The sequence below is a fragment of the Squalius cephalus genome, assembly GCF_949319135.1.
Source record: "Squalius cephalus genome assembly, chromosome: 12".
NCBI classification, from domain to species: Eukaryota; Metazoa; Chordata; class Actinopteri; order Cypriniformes; family Leuciscidae; genus Squalius; species Squalius cephalus.
In genome coordinates, this window is record NC_137133.1 from 35,761,474 (window position 1) to 35,780,520 (window position 19,047).

The window sequence follows — 19,047 nt, forward strand, 5'->3', positions numbered from 1 at the left end:
GGAACTTGTTTCAGTGTGTTCTGGTCATTGATGTTTCCCTTATCGACACGCTTGACAACAGCAGCACATGTTCCCTCTTAATCCAAAGCATGAATCGGTCTCCACCAGTGTCTATCTGGTTTGTATTAGACGTGGTGTTTGACACTGAAAACCAAAATAACATGGTTGTGAAGTAAACGAGATGGAACATAGAAAGTTTATCATTTGCATGTAGGGGTGTAAGAAAAAATCGATACACCTGAGTATCGCGATATTTTATTTTGCAATACTGTATCGATTTTCAAAAACGCAATATCGATTTTTTTTTTTTTTTTTTTTTTTAACGTCCAAAAATATTCATGGTAAGACCGTAAGACAGTGGTTCACGTTTATGTTGTTTAAATCCCTACCACTAGATAGCTATGCTGAGACGCACCACTAGTGTCCTCGCCAGGCTCGCCTATAACGGTGCGTGTCCACTGGACATTTTAGGATTGACAGCGGACCGGAGAAAGCGTTGAGAGCGACCGAGAGCGTCAAAAAGTTAGACAGTTCCTTTATACAAATATCAAGCGAAAAACGCAGTTGGCAGCCAATTGCTGTGAGGTTCGGGATGTGACGTCTGTCTTGAGAGTTTAAACATATGCAAATTGTGCCGGAGTTTATGATGGATTTAGTGCGTAAATCATTTTGTTTACAAATTAGACGTTGCGTATATGTTAAATATTTCATTTTGGATGTGTTTATTGTGATTATATTGGCTGGCTTTATAAAAGTTTATACAATTGAAAGGATATCTTTGCTTGGTGCATTTGGAAACAAAGCTTGTCTATTTCTAAATGTAATCGCGTGCATCGTTCCCACCAAACGCGAAAAGAGCATCTGGCGCGAGTGATTTCAATGTTAAGTCAATGCAAAGACGCGTTTACGCGCCTCTGGAGGTCCTGCGGCACGAGGCGTTTAGCGCGGCGCGGTTCGCCTCATTCGCGCGTCCAGTTCTTTTAAAATCTTTTATCACATAAAACTTGATTTCAATATATGACACATTCATTTTGTTCACTTTCATCCACTTTCATTCATTTTCGTCCAGTTCACGTTGTTGTTTTGTATTGTGACAGGGGCTGTACCTATTTTCTTTTATTATGGCCTACTTGAGCATATAAAAATTTGCTCACTAAGAACCTGTGAACCACAATCCCAAACTGGCAGTTTGATTTTCTGTGTGCTGAATTGTTTACCTAAAGTAAACTTCTTTGACTTTTATGCACATCATGTCTTTTTTAAAATATTTTTTATATATTTTACTTTAAAAAAATCCCAATATATCGCCTTATGCACAGTATCGAAATATATTGCAATATATTGAATCGTGACCCATGTATCGTGATACGTATCGTATCGCCAGATTCTTGCCAATACACAGCCCTATTTGCATGTGTTTCTAAGTCTTGGCAATTTAAATATGCAAGCTATTTTAAACCATTCAAGCACCAGAAGATGCGAAATAACTCAATTCTGTACTCGCACGCCGTTATCTGTTCCTCTTTCGTGTCTCCTTGCACTTGTACAGACACATTCACACAAAATCATCTCAAAATAACTATACAGTCAAGTATTCTTTTAAACGTGTAAAGTGAACGTAAACAGAAAGAAATCAGATGTGTATCAGTATATTGGATCCGTGCGTCAGGTCTTAAAGTGACAGCAGCCTAATAAACCTGCTGCTATCTGTCATGAAATGCTAATAAAAAAAAAAGAGATTTAACAAAGAATAATCCATTTAATTTATACAGTGTGTGTGCAGTGATTTTTTAGTGAATTATTACATTATTTATTTGATGTACTGTATTTATCTACTTATAATTTGCATATTTGTTGGTATTTTATTGCTGACTCTTCACTTGTCTTTAATTGATCCTTGCTAATCTGATCCGTGACTCAAAAAACTACAATATGATCCGAACCATGAGTTTCCCGAATCATATAAAAAAAAAAAAAGGTATTGTGTTTAATAGAAAGAAAACGCTGCACATAAATATTCAAACTACTTTTATTGGCACTATGACCTGTTTCTTTTAAAACAAGTTTGCAAAGCAGTGTTTCATTCGCTCATCTCGTTTACAACAGAACAAGCCTTGCTACAAAAACATCAATATGGCTAATCAGAGATCAGAATGCATTTGTGTTGCTGAACATGAAGGATGTTCAACAGACTACATATAATACGAGTTATGTGCGCACGTCCCGACTGAACTCCACGGGATGAAGCAGCAAATAATTCTGCTGAAGTTGTTACCGCTGTATAAATCAACCAGTACGATCACCACTGGACATAAATAGTTGCGGTTACAGGCACACTGACAAGTCCTGCAACTTCAGATCAGAGTTTTTTTTCTTTGTATTTCTTTTTTTATATAAAGAACATGCCATCCCTCATGTTCACATGTTTAGTTACATGTCCTCAAGTGCGTTACAGTCCTGCCCATGATCTGAATGTCGTCGAAGGGGAACAAGGCCAATATCTGCAAAACAAAAAGGAGAAACTGTTACCACATCATCCTATTTCTGAGTAAAGCTTGCAGAGAAAAGGCTACAAGTCAACATGAAATGGATTTCACAAAGTGCACTGATGATAAATGATGCCCAATAATACAATCAATGTGTGTTAAGGCGAGACACGGCAGGCAAAAACATCGGGGGGTTTTTACTGGTCAATTTTGAGATTTTTGGATATTTGTCTTCAATAACATGTCTTCTTTCAGACTTGTGGTGAAAAATACACATTTAGGTCTTTACTTTCCTACACTTTGTCTGTTTGCGTCTGTAGATTTCTCCTAAATTCAACAAAAGTTGGCGTTCTTAATTAACACGCTCCCTGTCATCACACACACTGTTAGAAAGCTCTCTCTCTCCTGTACAATGCGGTCGCATCCAGATATGGTCATTTCGTTTTTATCAGCAACCAATCGTGAAAGTAAAAGGGCTGAATGCGCAATCTCATTGGCTGATATAAATCTTTAAAGCCCGTTTCCTCAAAATGACTTTTCTCTCATGCATAAGTCTGAAATCTCCACTTCAGTCGCACCGATATACACCAAACGTTCCAGTCTTGTGCCTAGTTATGTTATGAAGACATTTACAGAGGGATTTGTAAATATGTTATTCCTAGCCTGATTTATATAACATTTTATTCCAAAAAACATGGCGAAAATCTATTTTTTAAGGCTATTGACAGTATATTCTGATTTAGAGGATAACAAAAGTAGATATCCATAAATCCCTCTGTATTTTTTCCCCATCTAATATGTGAACACAATGAAAAAATATTTTTTAACCTGGCTTTATCCAATACACAGATTTCATTTTTAAAAATACATGCAAATTAGCGCATATTTAATTAGATATTGACTAATTTGCATATTTAAACATTAAATTACAGAAAACTTGTAATACATTTTTTTCTCATCTTAATGTAGATAATCAACTGGGAAAGTTTCATGGTGATTTCTGCTAGTTAAAACTTTTACCCTATTCACCTGTAGTGTCTCGCCTGAAGAACGTATTGACTTTGAATTGTCCGACACGTTTTCGGTACCAGCCATGGTATTCTCACGGCGGACATCAATGAGTGTGTTTACATGCATGCATATTAAGCTTTATCTCATGTAAATAGGGGTGGGCGATCTTCCCAAAATTCATATCACAATCAATCACAATCTGAATCACGATCTTCCCAATTTTGAGATGCACTATTGAGAATATCCAGACTGGACTTCATCTATTTGCATAATTTAAAACACAGTATTTCATTAAACAATCAGTTGTCAAAATAGTCATTAAACCCAGAGTTAAACGTTAAAACACTGCATAGTCTTCAGTGTATGAATTAAATATACATTATACCTTATTAAATCTACTGGAGTTATTCAGTCAAGAGCAGCGAGTGATTTTGTCTTTAACATTAATGAATGCATGGATCTAATATAACAACATTATAGTATTTTTGTTATATTTTCAGTTGTTTAAATCTTTTAAATTGAAATTTTATGTGCTTTTGTCATTTTAATTATTTTTTGCTTTAATTTTGTTTCAGTAACTTTAGCACTTAAACATTTTATTTTTGGCTTGTTTTAAGCATGTTGCTATGTAGTACTGTCAGTTTTCATTTAAATTTTTGTCTAAAATTTAGCCATGTACATTTGTCATTTTAATAAGTTTTTTATAAATGTTTGTATTTATCTTTAATTTATTCACTTATATATTTCACCGCTGGAAAGATGAATGTGTATTTAAATTGGGTCATTTATGTAGTAGAAATGTGAAATTATTTTAGAAGTTGGTGCCTTCTAGACTGAGAAAAGCCAGAAAATGTATTTTTGGCTCATGTGGATGAAAGACAACAACTCCCAGAATGCACTTGGTTCACTGCTCTACAAGGCCCAAGCCACGCCCACTGGTTACAGAGGGCAGTATCGGAAGAAATGACACAGCTAGGCTACTAGTCGACTGGAAACTGAAAATACGCTGTTTTATGGTGAGATCCCCCTATGGGCGAGTTGAAGACATGCGGGACGAGCTCCTCCTACTGGCTGGAGTCTCTCGCCTCTGGACAAAGAAGCCTCTGATGAGCTAAATTATGATTTTTGTGTCATCTGAGGTTTTTTTCCAGACACACAATCCAGAAATCTCTCGTCTCAGGGGGACATGAGGGAGGGAAGTACGGCCATTCAAAGATACCACCGGGTTTCTACTGATACAAAGCTTAATGCTAATCTGTGAAGTATCCCTTTAACTTATTATTTTATTGTAATTTGCGTTGACGTTTTACGTTTATGTGTTTCATCTAATATATATTTTTTTTTTTTTTTTTCAGCTTTATTTCAGTTCACAAAAAAGATTCTTAACAGTTTCAGTTGTAGGTAATAATAACAGGTCTGAAAAAGTCTGAAGTGTTAAGCTTTAGCATTGTTTTGCTAGATACTAAGCTAACATGGATCTCCTTACATCATCGTTGCCGTCTGCTAGATCCAGGGCTGTTTCGTCCTCCATGTTTCGGATCATCTTGTCGGCTCCGGCCTGGCACAGAAGGTTTGCGATGGAGGCGTCCTGTCGACCCACGGCCAGATGCAGAGCGGTGCAGCCGTTGAACATGACGGCATCCACGTTCGCTCCTCTGTTCAGAAGCAGAGTCACCGCTTGCACATCGTGGAGCTCCACCGCCACATGTAACGCCGTCTTCCCGCTCGTTCCCTCCTGAAACACACAAGGACGAGGAAACAAGTGGGTGTTTGGTCTCGAGAGTGAAGGTGTTCAGCAAGAGCGACAGATCGGCCTTGAGCTGCTCACCTGTATGTTCAGATCCACGCCGTTCTTCATCAACAGCCGCATGAGACGATGATGCTTGTGCAGGGTGGCCACATGGAGACACGCCAGACCTGCAATTAACCACAATATCGCCTTGATTAGTATAGTACATTTCACATTTATGCATTTGACAGATGCTTTTATGCAAAGAAACTTGCATTACATTTAATGTATATATTTAACTAGTTCATTAGGGGTGTAACGATACCCTCATGTAACGATACTGAACTCACGATATGATATTATTGACATATGGTAAAAGGTTACCTCTAAACAAAAAATTACTGTTGATTAAAATGCTAAATTTGGTTTTGCATTGTGTGTGTAAATGAATAGTCTGGGACTTAGTGCTGGAAACCTAATGAACAGGACAGAATAAAACATTCATGATTCTGAAGCTGAAAATACTGAATTATTTTACACGAATATTCTTGCACTCTTTCACTGACTAGATATATTTAAAATAATGTACCACTTTTTACTGGTAACAGACATTTGGCATTATCAGGACACAAATATTCCCCCATTGCATTATTATACATGTATAGTAGTATAATTACATATATATGACACTAAAACTCTGAAAACTTAAATTTTTTCATTTTGGGTGAATTATACACAATACACAATACATATTGTATTGTGTAAAGTCTGATGCCAGAAACTACTCTACACTCAGACAACCCTTTCTGCAAGAACTGAAGCGTTTTCAGGGAAACTAATGTAGAAACTGCTTCTCTGTCATGACTGTAACTGACATAAAGAGAAAACTGAATGATGACAACGTTATGAAACCCTGATACTGGAAGTCCATTAAAACACGGAAAAACTCCAGGGCACTTTTTGATGCCAACTTCCTTGTTCTGGCATGATTCTGTTCTCTAAAAACCCTCATGATGAACTCAGGACCGACCAGCATCACAGCAGTGTGACGTAAAACAGATTCGCCATTTTCTGAGTGTGAGTGGCCACACAAAAGTGTCCTGTTATGATGCTAGGGGTTTCTGGATGATTTGAGCATGTTGCATAGTGGCATAGGTTTATTAAAATCACGAATAAGTATTATGACTACCAAATAGGGTTCGGGTAAATCAATGCATCACGATTCTCTTTCCAACAATTCTGGATTGACTCGGAGAATTTCAGAATCGATTCTGAGCTTACATTTTACACACTGTATATTAAGTGGTTAAATGAACTCAAAATGCTTTTATGTCACGAAATGAATGTAAACACAGTCAGTTATGTCTTAAGGGATTCAACAGACGGGACAAAAACATCTTATATTTCGAAAGATGTCTGTGCATTAGTGTGAATGCAGCTTATTAGATCATCTATGAGGACATCAACAGTAAAACTGAGAAAGATAATACTGAAAGCACTCTGTTTATTTCTAGTAATATAGTTCCTCTTTGTGATTTATGACTTGCTTTTATGTTTTGAAGCTATATTAGTCTATATATTTTAAATTCTTAACATATAATTTTTAATTATAATTATTTTTAGTACTTATTTCCCAGGTTTCACAGACAAGGCTTAAGATAGTCTCAGACTAAAATGCATGTTTGAGCCGTTTCAACTGAACGCAACTATCTAAAAATATGTCAGTGCCATTGTTTTGTCTCAAGATGCACAGCAGTAATGGTTTTTTTCTAAGGCATGTTTATAGAAAAACTACTTAAATGCCCTAATTGAACTCAGGCCTAATCCTGGCTTAATCTAAGCCGAAGACTGTAGAATAACACAAGACGCGTCTCTCGTTTTGTTTTGAAAGTGGAAAGTGTTTGCAGGGTTGCACTTTTCCCCAATGCGTGCAAACACTTTCCACTATGCATGAGCATTAGCTTGATCCACCCAGAATTTTTTTCGTTTTCTGTCATGATTAGAACGTTTAGAAACAAAATTTATGAGACAGTTGTTTTCAGATTTCATTGGTGATTTCAAATATGGAATTTAATCGTAAGCTTGGTGAACAGTTTCGGAGAATTTGATGTTTCCCCATTCAAAAGGATAGGATCTGCACTGGCATGGCCGAGAGGCGTTTCAAAGATGACCGCCGAGTGAAATGACTTGTCTTAAAGGTACTTTGTCAAAGCCCTGTCCATTATTACTTATTATTTAAGTACTTGTATTACAAGAAAATCTTTAAATATATATATTTATATAAACTAAGAAAAAAAAGTGGATCAAGATTGGTTTTGGAATCGGATCGTGTCGTGCCTAACGATTCCCACTCCTCCCACCAAACGGTCTCTTACCTCTCCAGTTCTGTGTTTCCAGCACGTTGGTGAGTTTGCTGGGTGAGGCGTGGTGGACCAGCTCGTTGGCACAATCCAGGAATCCGTGCTCACATGCCACATGGAGAGCGGTGTTTCCTTCCTGGTCCTGGAGCTCCAGTGAGACCCTGTTTTCCAGCAGATCCTTCACTATCTTGGGCTGGTTCAGGTATGTGGCCAGGTGCAACGGCGTCTATGGACGTCAGAATAAAGTCAGCATCCGACAACATGGCGTTATGTAGGATTGTCATGGCTAATCCTACTTTTGACAGCAAAAACAAAGCCTGTTTGATGTTAAAAACACAACAGATAGTTTTGATACGGGACGATAGTGTTCCATTAAGGCCAAAAGTCCTTAAAGCCCCACTGAAGTGCCTTGAAACATGCAGTTTTATTCAATGCGTTGACGTAATTTCCACTGAAACAGGAAGACAGGGCGGGACATATCAGGTAGCCCCTCCCCTTTTTTAAAAATAGCCAATAGCGTTCTGTTTATATCATCCAGAGCTGTTGAACTCAGTAAAGCCGCAGTTTCCTCCTAATCTCTAACCGTTTCTCCTCATAATCTCCTCCATATCACTTTAAAATACAGTAATCTGTGCAGAATTCAAACGTGTCCGATACGTTTTCTGATCTGCGGGACTCGATCACATGATCTGCTCTGTGTATCGTGTCTCTGGACCGGAGCTGTGGCGGTTCTCATAACACTAACGTGAAACCAGACTTCATGGAAAGCATATTACACTGTCTGAATCGTTCCCTATCCCCTATATAGTGCACTATGTGCCATTCATCATGTAGAAAACAGTAAATGAACAAGTGAACATTTCAGCCACAGCTTCAGCGTCTATTTATAATGTAGGGGGCGGAGCTTCAGATTCTAGAGAGCGTTTGATTGGACAGAAAATCTGATGAGAAGCTGAAGTGCATCAAAATCATTGATCCTTATTGGTGGAAGTGAGAGACTTTTGTCTCAATGTCAAAATATGAATTTTGTCATTGTTTTGGAGCACACTAGCTTATAGATAACAGTAAGGCTAACATATTCATACTAAAAGACGTACATTTTTATTTCATGGGGACTTCGTAATATGGTTTCGTTTTTTATGCAACTGAATATGTCGGGTTGTCTGCAGCATGGGGACCGTCCCCGTGTCTCTCAAATGAATAGATTAGAACCGCAGTGTTTCAGACAATCGTGCTTGATTTGATAGTTAGCCTGTGTGGGTTAGCAAGAGCATCGCAGACTAGCATTAACCCTTTTGATTTAATGACATTAAGGTTAATTTATTCCAAAGATGAGGGACCATGCAAAGGTTTACTCAATCTGGGAGTTACACACTGACTGTGTCAAAAGGAAACATGTGAATTTAGCTGGCGTTTGCTGATGACGTGGCTTTTGGTAAAAGCGCAGCAGCACTAGTATTACTCACAGGTTAAAGTGCTGACTGTCAGATTTGTGCACAGTTTCCTTTAGACATCACACCCTGATGTGATTAAACATCCTTCTGACCCAAATCTGACATCCTCTCATTTAATAAAGCATCAAAGTCAACATAAAATAGTGTTTTGTAACTCATTTTAATTTAATAACGGGACACATTTCGGACCAAATTCCATTATTCCAAGATTGCATCTAATCATTTTAGAGGAGAACATTTATGAAGCCTAATGTTACATGCATTGTCTTTTGTCAATATGAAACTATGGGCTTTTGTATTGGGGTGTGATTGCAGGGTGTGATTTTTATCCATAGGGAATCGAATGGATGAAGAGTTTTTCCTTTTTTCCTTTTAGGCAGAGCACGTTGTTGAAGTTTGATGAAAGATTACGCAACCTTTCATTTTCTGAATAACATGCGCTGGTGAATCATTGATGATAAGCAGCTCTGATTATTTATTTCATATTGTAATGTAAAACTATCCAAATGAGTCAGTGCTACTAATAACAACTAGAGGATTTTGATCACAAGTGTCACATTTTTCAGTAAGATCCACAATGTCCAGTGTTCCCACACCTTTTGACCAATGCATTTGTAATACAGTGTCTATTTACACTAAGTGCAAACGGCCCACCTTGTTAGCAGAGGTTATTCACAGAAAGTTGACAAATCGACCTGATTTCAAATCTGCCTTTCGCCGAACTCGCTCTACTCCCTTTTCCCGTCACATATCATATCAGAAAAGGCATTCATTTTCAATATGAAGAAAATATTCGAAAAGTGCAAATAAAGTGTCTACCGTGTGTTTAATAATAAAGTGTTTAGGGTTAGGTGTAGGGAGGGCTTTACTGTCCCAATAACATAATCATTTCCAAGTTAATATCGCATATCGCTTAATGTACAACAACAATCCATCTACTATTTACACAAAATACTGCTATTTTTACAAAAGCGTAAATGGATTCTATCGCTATTTTCTCTGAATGTAAATAGCCGCGGCCTTTCTAATAAGGATTTCTGATGAAAACAAGAAAGAAACATTAGAAACATTGGTTATCCCAATGGGATTTTAATAATTTTCATGGTATTTCCAGGCCCTTTTACGCTAATGGAGGAATTCTTAAAGAAAACCCCTTAATGTTTCTTTTTACCTCAAAGCAAGAATATAATCATGTTCTTTCCACAAAATGTATTGTAATGTATGAGTTATGCATCTGTCCACAGCTTTCCATGTCGAGTTTGTGAGTAATAACCTGAGGTAATTTTACATGTAACATCACACCCTGAATGATTAAAACGGCTTCTAATGCATCAGAGGGTAATTCATTGATATTTCCAAGTTTCCATGACTGTGAATATTAACTGATTTGTTGACCTGGCCATGTTACCGCTTCCTTCTAGCAAAATGCCAAATAAAAGTCAATATATAGTTAATTTTGAACTATAACAATCATAAGCAGGGGGTTTCTCCAGAAAGCCCCTCGTCTGTTGTCACTGGATAAACCCCACATTTCAAAATAACAATTGAAACCGAGGCTGTCAAACGAGTGTAACAAACACCCATCATTCTTTTATACACACACTCAGGGAGTTTCCCCTTAAAGGGGAAATAGAAATAAGCAAACTTATTACAACATTCATACCCTCAACAGTTTTTCTGTTCCTTCAGGGGCAATTCATGAAACACCAGCATAACGGATTTCTGTGGAAATCTCTCCTGAATCCTTTGAATGCACGAACTTGCATGAGTAACGTGTTATGCAAGTGTGTGGAGAATCTTAAGATGATACCTGATACAAGTTGTTCTGAATATCCATCAGCTCCGGAGGAAACAGATCTATCAGCTGATGTGCAAAGCATTGCTCTTCGTGGATTATGGCCAAATGGAGGATCCTGGAAAAAACAAGCAGACACGCAAGTTGCTGGTTAAATGCCAGTTGAAAAAAAAAAAAAAAAAAAAAAAAAAAAAAAAACGCTGGTTGAAAGATGAAGCACAGCCAACGGTAAAGGGAAGGAACTATCAAGCAAACCGCAGTCTAAAAGCAGCACATTTCACAACATGTGATGGAAAAAAATAGGTCGAAAGATACTGAGAAATATGTCACAAAAGTGTCTCGTTGACGGCGGTTCGCAGAGGCATTCGTCCGTTGCGCAACACTGGAACTTTTAGGCATTGTTAAAAGCATTCATATCAGAGATCGCCTTTTTCTATCGAATGATAAAACTTTTCGGATCTTGCAGTTACAAGAAAGACAGCGCAGCCGATTTAAAACACAGATGAGAAATGTGAAAACACACTCTGCTCACATTTAATCTCCAACAAACATTTTGCATGACGACATTTCTTCAAAATTTCTTTATGCAAAAATACTTAAATATGACCCAAGCATGAAACAGTTCCATTCATTTATTTCATTCGCATGTATCTGAGTCACGAGGAGCCAGTAAATGATGCATGCCCCCTGCACACTCATAAATTAATACACACTCATTGTCTTTTTCCCATCCTCGAGCCGGTATATTTCCTCGCAGGTGTGTAATTTCTCAGCCACTTTCCCCACAAGCGATAATCGAGTCTCTACTTTTACAGTAAGCCAGAAGGAAACAGGTAGAAGCAAGTGGTTTCAGCATGTAAATAACGTGAGAACAACTTCGGTGTCATCAATCCCATTGTGGTAAAACGATCATGATTCAAATTGTTTCGCCGCATGTGAAATTAACAGGTTTAGTTGCACGTACAAATGCACGTTTTTGTCATCATTTATTTCACTTCAAGACCTCACCTAAGGAGAGATTTTGAAGAGTTATTATAATGCTTTTTTACCCATTTAAATGTGAATAGTGCTCCAAAAAGGCACTATAAAGTATCATTAAAAGCCCATATTTCATGACCAAAACGTAATCGCTGAAATCTTCCCCACTGCTGTAGCTGTTTATAGGGAATAATTATTTAAATGGAAGACAATATGCAAAAAAAATGCATCTTTAAGGGTAAACCAGGGACCATATTTGTACCTTTTTTACCCCTAAAAGTTTCATAGTAGTACCTTAAGGTACATAATGCTATTAATATGCTTTTAGGGGTAAAAAAATTTTTTTTTATAATATTTATGAGAGTGTATTGTATGATAAAAAAAAAACACTTGGAACTTACTGTAAATTATTCATTTTTTGGGTGAACAACACATTTAAAAGGTTTCTGAGCTTTGTAAAATACTGATAAAATTGAATTGCCATAGTGTGATTTTGAATTCCTTTCTATGTAAAGCATTTTGAATAATTGTCCTTGCTTTTATTTTGTGATTATTTTTATTCAATTCTATGTAAAGCACTTAGAATTGCCATAGTGTATGAAATGTGCTATATAAATAAACTTGCCTTGATAAAGACACACTGTATCTGTCATATAAAACTGACAGCATGGAAGTGAATCCCTAAAGTGGGACTTTGCCTGAGGACTTCATATGTGGCATTACTTTTCGGTCTTTAGAAGCATGCTCTTTACTATTGATGACACTCAGGGGAAAGTTTTTTTTCCTTGCAACAGCAACAAAAGCAGGCCAAAGGTAAACCATGGCGGCACACTATGATTCAAGATGCATCACAATGCAAGATGTTCTTGAAATAGCAGTCTTATTGACATCCTGGTTTGTCACTGTCAAAACTCAAAGCCAAAAAAGAATTGAAAGCAGGATGACATTAACGGTGTTGTGTACTTGCCCACTTGTGCGGTGAGTGTTTGCGTATGTTTTTTGCACATATACGTTACAGTTGAACCGCGATCTGGTGTAAAGGTCACTGCTTGCATAAACATGTTTACGTGACATGTGCTCTTAAATATACAGTGCATTAAAAGCACATGAATATGGGTTTAAAACAAATGCTTTGCACTTTCTAAAAAGCTGCCATCATAGTGTGTTTTCTAGCCGACGAGGGGAATTCCACTGCATACTTCTGCTTTCTTCTTCTCATGCGCCATAACAGCAGATCCAGTTTCTAGACGTCTGTTAACCGGCTGTAGTGTTAAAACAGAAAAGCCTGCTACTGTAATCAAAACTTCATCTGTCACATGAGAATGTGTCACTCAGCAAACTAAAACAGGCTTTAAAATGAATCAACTTTAAAAAAATGATTGTTAGTTTCATGTTCAGCAACTTTTTTTTTTTTTTTTTTTTTACATTTTATGACTGTAAAAACAAGCTTTTTCCAATAAAAATCTTGTACTGCAAAAGCCAACGTTATTCAGACATAATCTTGATTTACCGTTATATGGGCTTTATTAATGAGAGCTCACCATGTACTTTCTCTCATTCACAATTAAACTTTTTACACTGTGTGCCAGATTAATAATGACTTCCTATTCTCTCTCTCTGTACGATCATAATGATCATAGTGAATGCCTTAAATTAAATCCAGGCAATTAAATGCTTGTAAATGTTTAAAGAAACATCCTACACACTTTCTGAAATCAATTCACCTCCATGCCATCCATCCATCTATCCACCAGTCCTGCACTTTAAGCTGCAAAAATAGCAATGCAGATAAACATAATAAATGAGTTCCAGTCTTGGATACTAATTAGTAAATACTGCAGGATTTAAATTAAGCAATAGCTTACAAATAGGCCCATAGTCTGTAATCACTTTGATATTGATTATAAATCACGAGCATTACTGCTTTTATAAAATGAAAGTTTTTTTTTAAAAGTAAAGTAGCCTACACTATTTTTCAGTTAAAAATCCATTCATAACCACAATCCTTCCGCTAGATAAAATAGTCACAGCCATAAGAGAACGATGCAATGCAACAAAAAACTAAAAAAAAAAAAAAAAAAAAAAAAAACATTTATCTAATGGGGGCTGCAGTGATTAGATTTTATAGATTAGATTAGATAGATTTTAAGCACGTCTGGAACCAGATCATAACTAGTTGTTCGAACCACACGTTTCAAGTGGTTTCCCCAAATTCAACTTTTAATGACTTCTGCAGTCTCAAAATTATTCAACCCCTTTCATGGTAAGCATGGCGAACCCTATTCGAGATATTTACCGTGGTATGTCCTGCATGACAGGGAGGGATGCCACCAAAAAAATCTGCACATTAAAGTTGATGGGGGAAAAAATGCGTCCCTAAAATGATTATATAGAATGGAGAACCCGTTTTGTAAAAACAATAAGTCACATCGGACGTATAGGTATTACTCCGCGGCGCGCGTGCTCGTCAACGACACCCTTTAATCGGGCTCTTATTGCCTTAAACCACGTTAATTAAAATCACAAACACCCCATATTTACACATCAAAACACATTTGAATGAAACGCATTTCAACTTTAAGAAACATATCAATGAAATGTAAACGTACGTGTCTCCATCGTCTGTAACAGTGGTTAGGAAATTCACTTCCTCTTCGGTGTATTCACAGTCATTCGTTCGTTCACATTTAGAAATGCTGCATTCCTCGATTAAAGCCCCCAAACTGTCCACTGTTAACGACGAAGAAGCGTACGCAGAGTCCAGTCGCTCTTCTGTGCCGAGTTTATCCTTCTCATCAGAACTGTCCAAACTCCCGTAATCTCTGGAGAGAGATATCGAATCGATTCCGGAGTCAATCCGATTGTCCAATTCAAATTTGCGTTCTTTCTCACCGCCGCTTCGCGACATTTCGAAGCTTCGATGCGTATCTTCAATGTAGCAATGAAATGATGAAACAAAGTAAAATCACCGTGACATTATGACACCAGAGACACTCGCTTTTGTTTCTCATCCCACCACTGGTAACTCCGCTATCCTCCTCAGATACTCCCAGACTTCCCAATGGCTCTTTAACGTGAAGTGTGTTTGTAAAGTTTCAGGCTGAGCTAAACACCAGACAAAACTCTGTAAGTTACTGACACTGCAGTGATAAAGCTGGCAGTATTGTGTGAAGAAGCCTACATGGGGAAGCGGTGTTGTAGGCGGAGTCAATGCGGCTTTCAATCTGTCTACAGTGGGAATTCCCCACAGGGAGTGGCAAAACCCATATCATTATCGATCCAATCCAAACACAAATGGAATCTCCTGAAAGCCCTCAACTACAAACCTGTTCTGTATTTTGGGCTGCCAACAACTTCCTTGAGCAACCTGTGACTTGATCTGACAGGCGTTATTAAAGTCCCTGAATTGCGACACATCTTTAATCTGGACATTTATAGGTTTCCAAGATTGCATCTAATCATTTTAGATGCGAACATTTATGTTACATGCATTGTTTTTTTGACTTGTCTGTCTGTTGTAAGTTTTGGTGGACCAGAAATATGTCATATTAAAACAATAGAACTATAGTCTTTTGTGTTGGTGTTAGCATCATGCTTTGCATACTATATACTACTAACAACTTGTTCTGGATGTGTGAATTAAGTACAGCTATTCATCCCACGTGCACATGAATGCACAGATTTTGTATTTTAAAAATCACCTATAGTCAGTTCTATCGTGCTTTATTGTTGGGAGATGTTTCATTAAACAGGACAGTATCATCAATGACCAGCAGGTGGCGCTGTGGTCTGACTTTAAATTCTCTACAGGCGTGATTAATGATTGAATGGCTCATTTTTACATTTGAAAAGTCAAATAACTCCAGAACGTTTGTCACAGGTCTTTTCATTGTCAAATGAACAGGTCATGGTGGCAACAATGACGATTTTGACTTGAGTTAATGAGTATAACAGCATATCTAATTATTGCATATCCACAGAATTCTAGTTTGATCATTTTTGTCATGGATATTGGCTGCATGAGGGAAAACACAATATTCCTAAAACATCCTTTGTGCCAAACACTGTTGAATTCCCAATGTTTTGAGATTGATGATCAGCGCAGATGCAAAGATGATTGCATTGCACATTATTTACAGTTAATAGTGCCAACAGTTTTTTTTAACATACAGATACTGACACTTTTGTATGAACCACCTTTCTGCTATGATGTCAGAAAGATACATTTAAAAAATCGTTTATAAAGGGGAGGTAATGTGAAAAAGATTGAACAGAAATTGCAGGACAAAGAATAATTGTAATTTTTCTCAGAAAAAGCATTTCAAACAAACTGACTGTTGTGGGCATATATGCTGTCAAATTGATTAATTGCATCTTATTCAACCCCAATTGAAAATCAGGTTTATTGGCAAAATGTACAGACTTGCAGCTGTTTGCAATGGACAAATTCAAACAAAAGTAATTGAAATAGCTCAACACAACAAATGTTTCAAGTGAAACTCCAACTTTTAATGTCTTCAGCACTCTCAAAATGATTCACCCCCCTGAATAGAATCCCTCACATCAGCACAACTCTGCAAAACAGGTGTTGTCTCGCTAATCAAGGGCTTCATTAGTTGCACCAGGTGTGCTTGAGCTAGAACACATGAAATATCTGAACTGGCGAGGTTTGTTGAGTGTCACGTTTGACTGCATGTTAGAAATATGCCGAAAGAATGGTTCAAAAAGTTAAGAGAAGATCTCATCACCCTTCACACACAAGGAACAGGATACAAAAAGATAGCGACGGCACTAAATGTTCCTAGAGATAGAAATGTAGTTCGCAAGTTGAAAGTTAAAGGAACAGTGGTTACACTACCTGGACGGGGAAGAAAAGAGATATCAACGGCAGATTTCTGAGAAAGCAGGTTCAGAAAAACCCTTGAGTGACTGCAAAAGACCTGCAGCAAGACTTGGTGGCAACAGGCACTGAGGTTTCAGTTTGCACAGTAAGGCTTGTACTAAAAAGCACAAGATCAAAATCACATAAATAAACCACAGAAGTTTTGGGATTCTGTTTTGTGGTGCAATGAACTGGATCTTTTCGGCCCTCTGGATCAGCGGTATGTCTGGAGGAAGAAGAATGAAGCGTATGCTGTAAAGAACTCTGTCTCCAGTTCAGCATGGTGGATCAGTGATGCTCTGCGGCTGATTTACATCCTCTGGCTCTGGAAACCTGCAGTGTGTGGAAGGCAAGATGGGTCCAGTGAAGTATCAGGAAGTCCTGGGAGAAACGTCATGCCGTCAGTGAGGAAGCTGAAGCTTGGACCTTCACACAGGACAATGATCCCAAGCTTACCTCAAATTCCACCAAGGCTTGGTTGCAGAAGAAGTCCTGGAAGAGTCTACAGTGGCATCACAGTCACCTGACTCGAACCCCATAGAAAATCTCCAGTGGGATTTGAAGAAAGCGGATCCGGCACACTGAACTGGAGGCCAGCATTTGCAGCAGGTCAGAACAGCAAAAGGGTTTTACATTTACATTTAGTCATTTAGCAGACGCTTTTATCCAAAGCGACTTACAAATTAGGACTAGATTAAGCGAGTCGTCATGAAGAGGCAAAAACAAAAACAACGCAAGAAGTGCTCAAGATACGAAGTTCAGGCATTATTCAGAGTAGCATAAGCCCGATAAGCGAGGTTTTAGAGGAAAGGGGAGTTTTTTTTTTTTTTTTTATGCGGTTAAGTGCTCACGGAAGAGAAGGGTTTTCAGCTGTCTTTTGAAGGTTGTCAGGGATTCTGCGTTCCGGATGAGGGTGGGGAGGGCGTTCCACCAGCATGGAACTGTGAATGAGAATGTTCTGGAAAGAGATTTTGTGGCTCTCTGTGATGGAACCACGAGACGTCGCTCGTTGACCGATCGTAGGCTTCTGGTAGGGATGTAGACTTGTAGGAGTGAGTGAAAGTAGGAGGGAGCTGAGCCTGTGATAGATCTGTAAGCGAGCGTCAATGCCTTGAACTTGATGCGAGCAGCGAGAGGTAGCCAGTGCAGAGAGATGAACAGAGGAGTGACGTGGGCCCTCTTGGGCTCGTTGAAGACAAGACGAGCTGCAGCGTTCTGGATCATCTGTAGAGGTTTGGTTGCACATGATGGAAGTCCAGCCAGAAGAGTTTTCTACTCAGTACTAAAGATGCTTGCCATGAAGGGGTTGAACAATTTTGAGACCGCAGAAGTCATTAAACGTTGCATTTTCAGTTGAATTTGGGGAAACCACTTGAAACATTTGTTTTGCTGAGCTATTTCAACTATACTTTTGTTTGATTTGTCCATTATTTATTTGTGTGACGTGTGTGTGTATAGCTAGATAGCTAGATAGATAGATACAGTGAGGAAAATAAGTATTTGAACACCCTGCTATTTTGCTAGTTCTCCCACTTAGAAATCATGGAGGGGTCTGAAATTGTCATCGTAGGTGCATGTCCACTGTGAGAGACATAATCTAAAAAAAAAAAATCCAGAAATCACAATGTATGATTTTTTAACTATTTATTTGTATGATACAGCTGCAAATAAGTATTTGAACACCTGAGAAAATCAATGTTAATATTTGGTATAGTAGCCTTTGTTTGCAATTACAGAGGTCAAACGTTTCCTGTAGTTTTTCACCAGGTTTGCACACACTGCAGGAGGGCTTTTGGCCCACTCCTCCACACAGATCTTCTCTAGATCAGTCAGGTTTCTGGGCTGTCGCTGAGAAACACAGAGTTTGAGCTCCCTCCAAAGATTCTCTATTGGGTTTAGGTCTGGAGACTGGCTAGGCCACGCCAGAACCTTGATATGCTTCTTACAGAGCCACTCCTTGGTTATCCTGGCTGTGTGCTTCGGGTCATTGTCATGTTGGAAGACCCAGCCTCGACCCATCTTCAATGCTCTAACTGAGGGAAGGAGGTTGTTCCCCAAAATCTCACAATACATGGCCCCGGTCATCCTCTCCTTAATACAGTGCAGTCGCCCTGTCCCATGTGCAGAAAAACACCCCCAAAGCATGATGCTACCACCCCCATGCTTCACAGTAGGGATGGTGTTCTTGGGATGGTACTCATCATTCTTCTTCCTCCAAACACGTTTAGTGGAATTATGACCAAAAAGTTCTATTTTGGTCTCATCTGACCACATGACTTTCTCCCATGACTCCTCTGGATCATCCAAATGGTCATTGGCAAACTTAAGACGGGCCTTGACATGTGCTGGTTT

The 19,047-nt window shown here is 38.3% G+C and overlaps 1 protein-coding gene across 1 annotated transcript; it reads right to left on the reverse strand.

The window, feature by feature from the left end:
- Nucleotides 1-1,856: 1,856 nt before the first annotated feature.
- On the reverse strand, nt 1,857-14,975 carry nfkbie (nuclear factor of kappa light polypeptide gene enhancer in B-cells inhibitor, epsilon). Its single transcript, XM_079888852.1, has 6 exons — nt 14,423-14,975; nt 10,851-10,953; nt 7,602-7,812; nt 5,326-5,414; nt 4,984-5,232; nt 1,857-2,501 (listed from the first exon to the last, which is right to left on the reverse strand). The coding sequence occupies exons 1-6, from the start codon at nt 14,719-14,721 to the stop codon at nt 2,427-2,429; spliced, it is 1,026 nt and encodes a 341-aa protein (XP_079744978.1). The 5' UTR covers nt 14,722-14,975; the 3' UTR covers nt 1,857-2,426.
- Nucleotides 14,976-19,047: the final 4,072 nt, after the last annotated feature.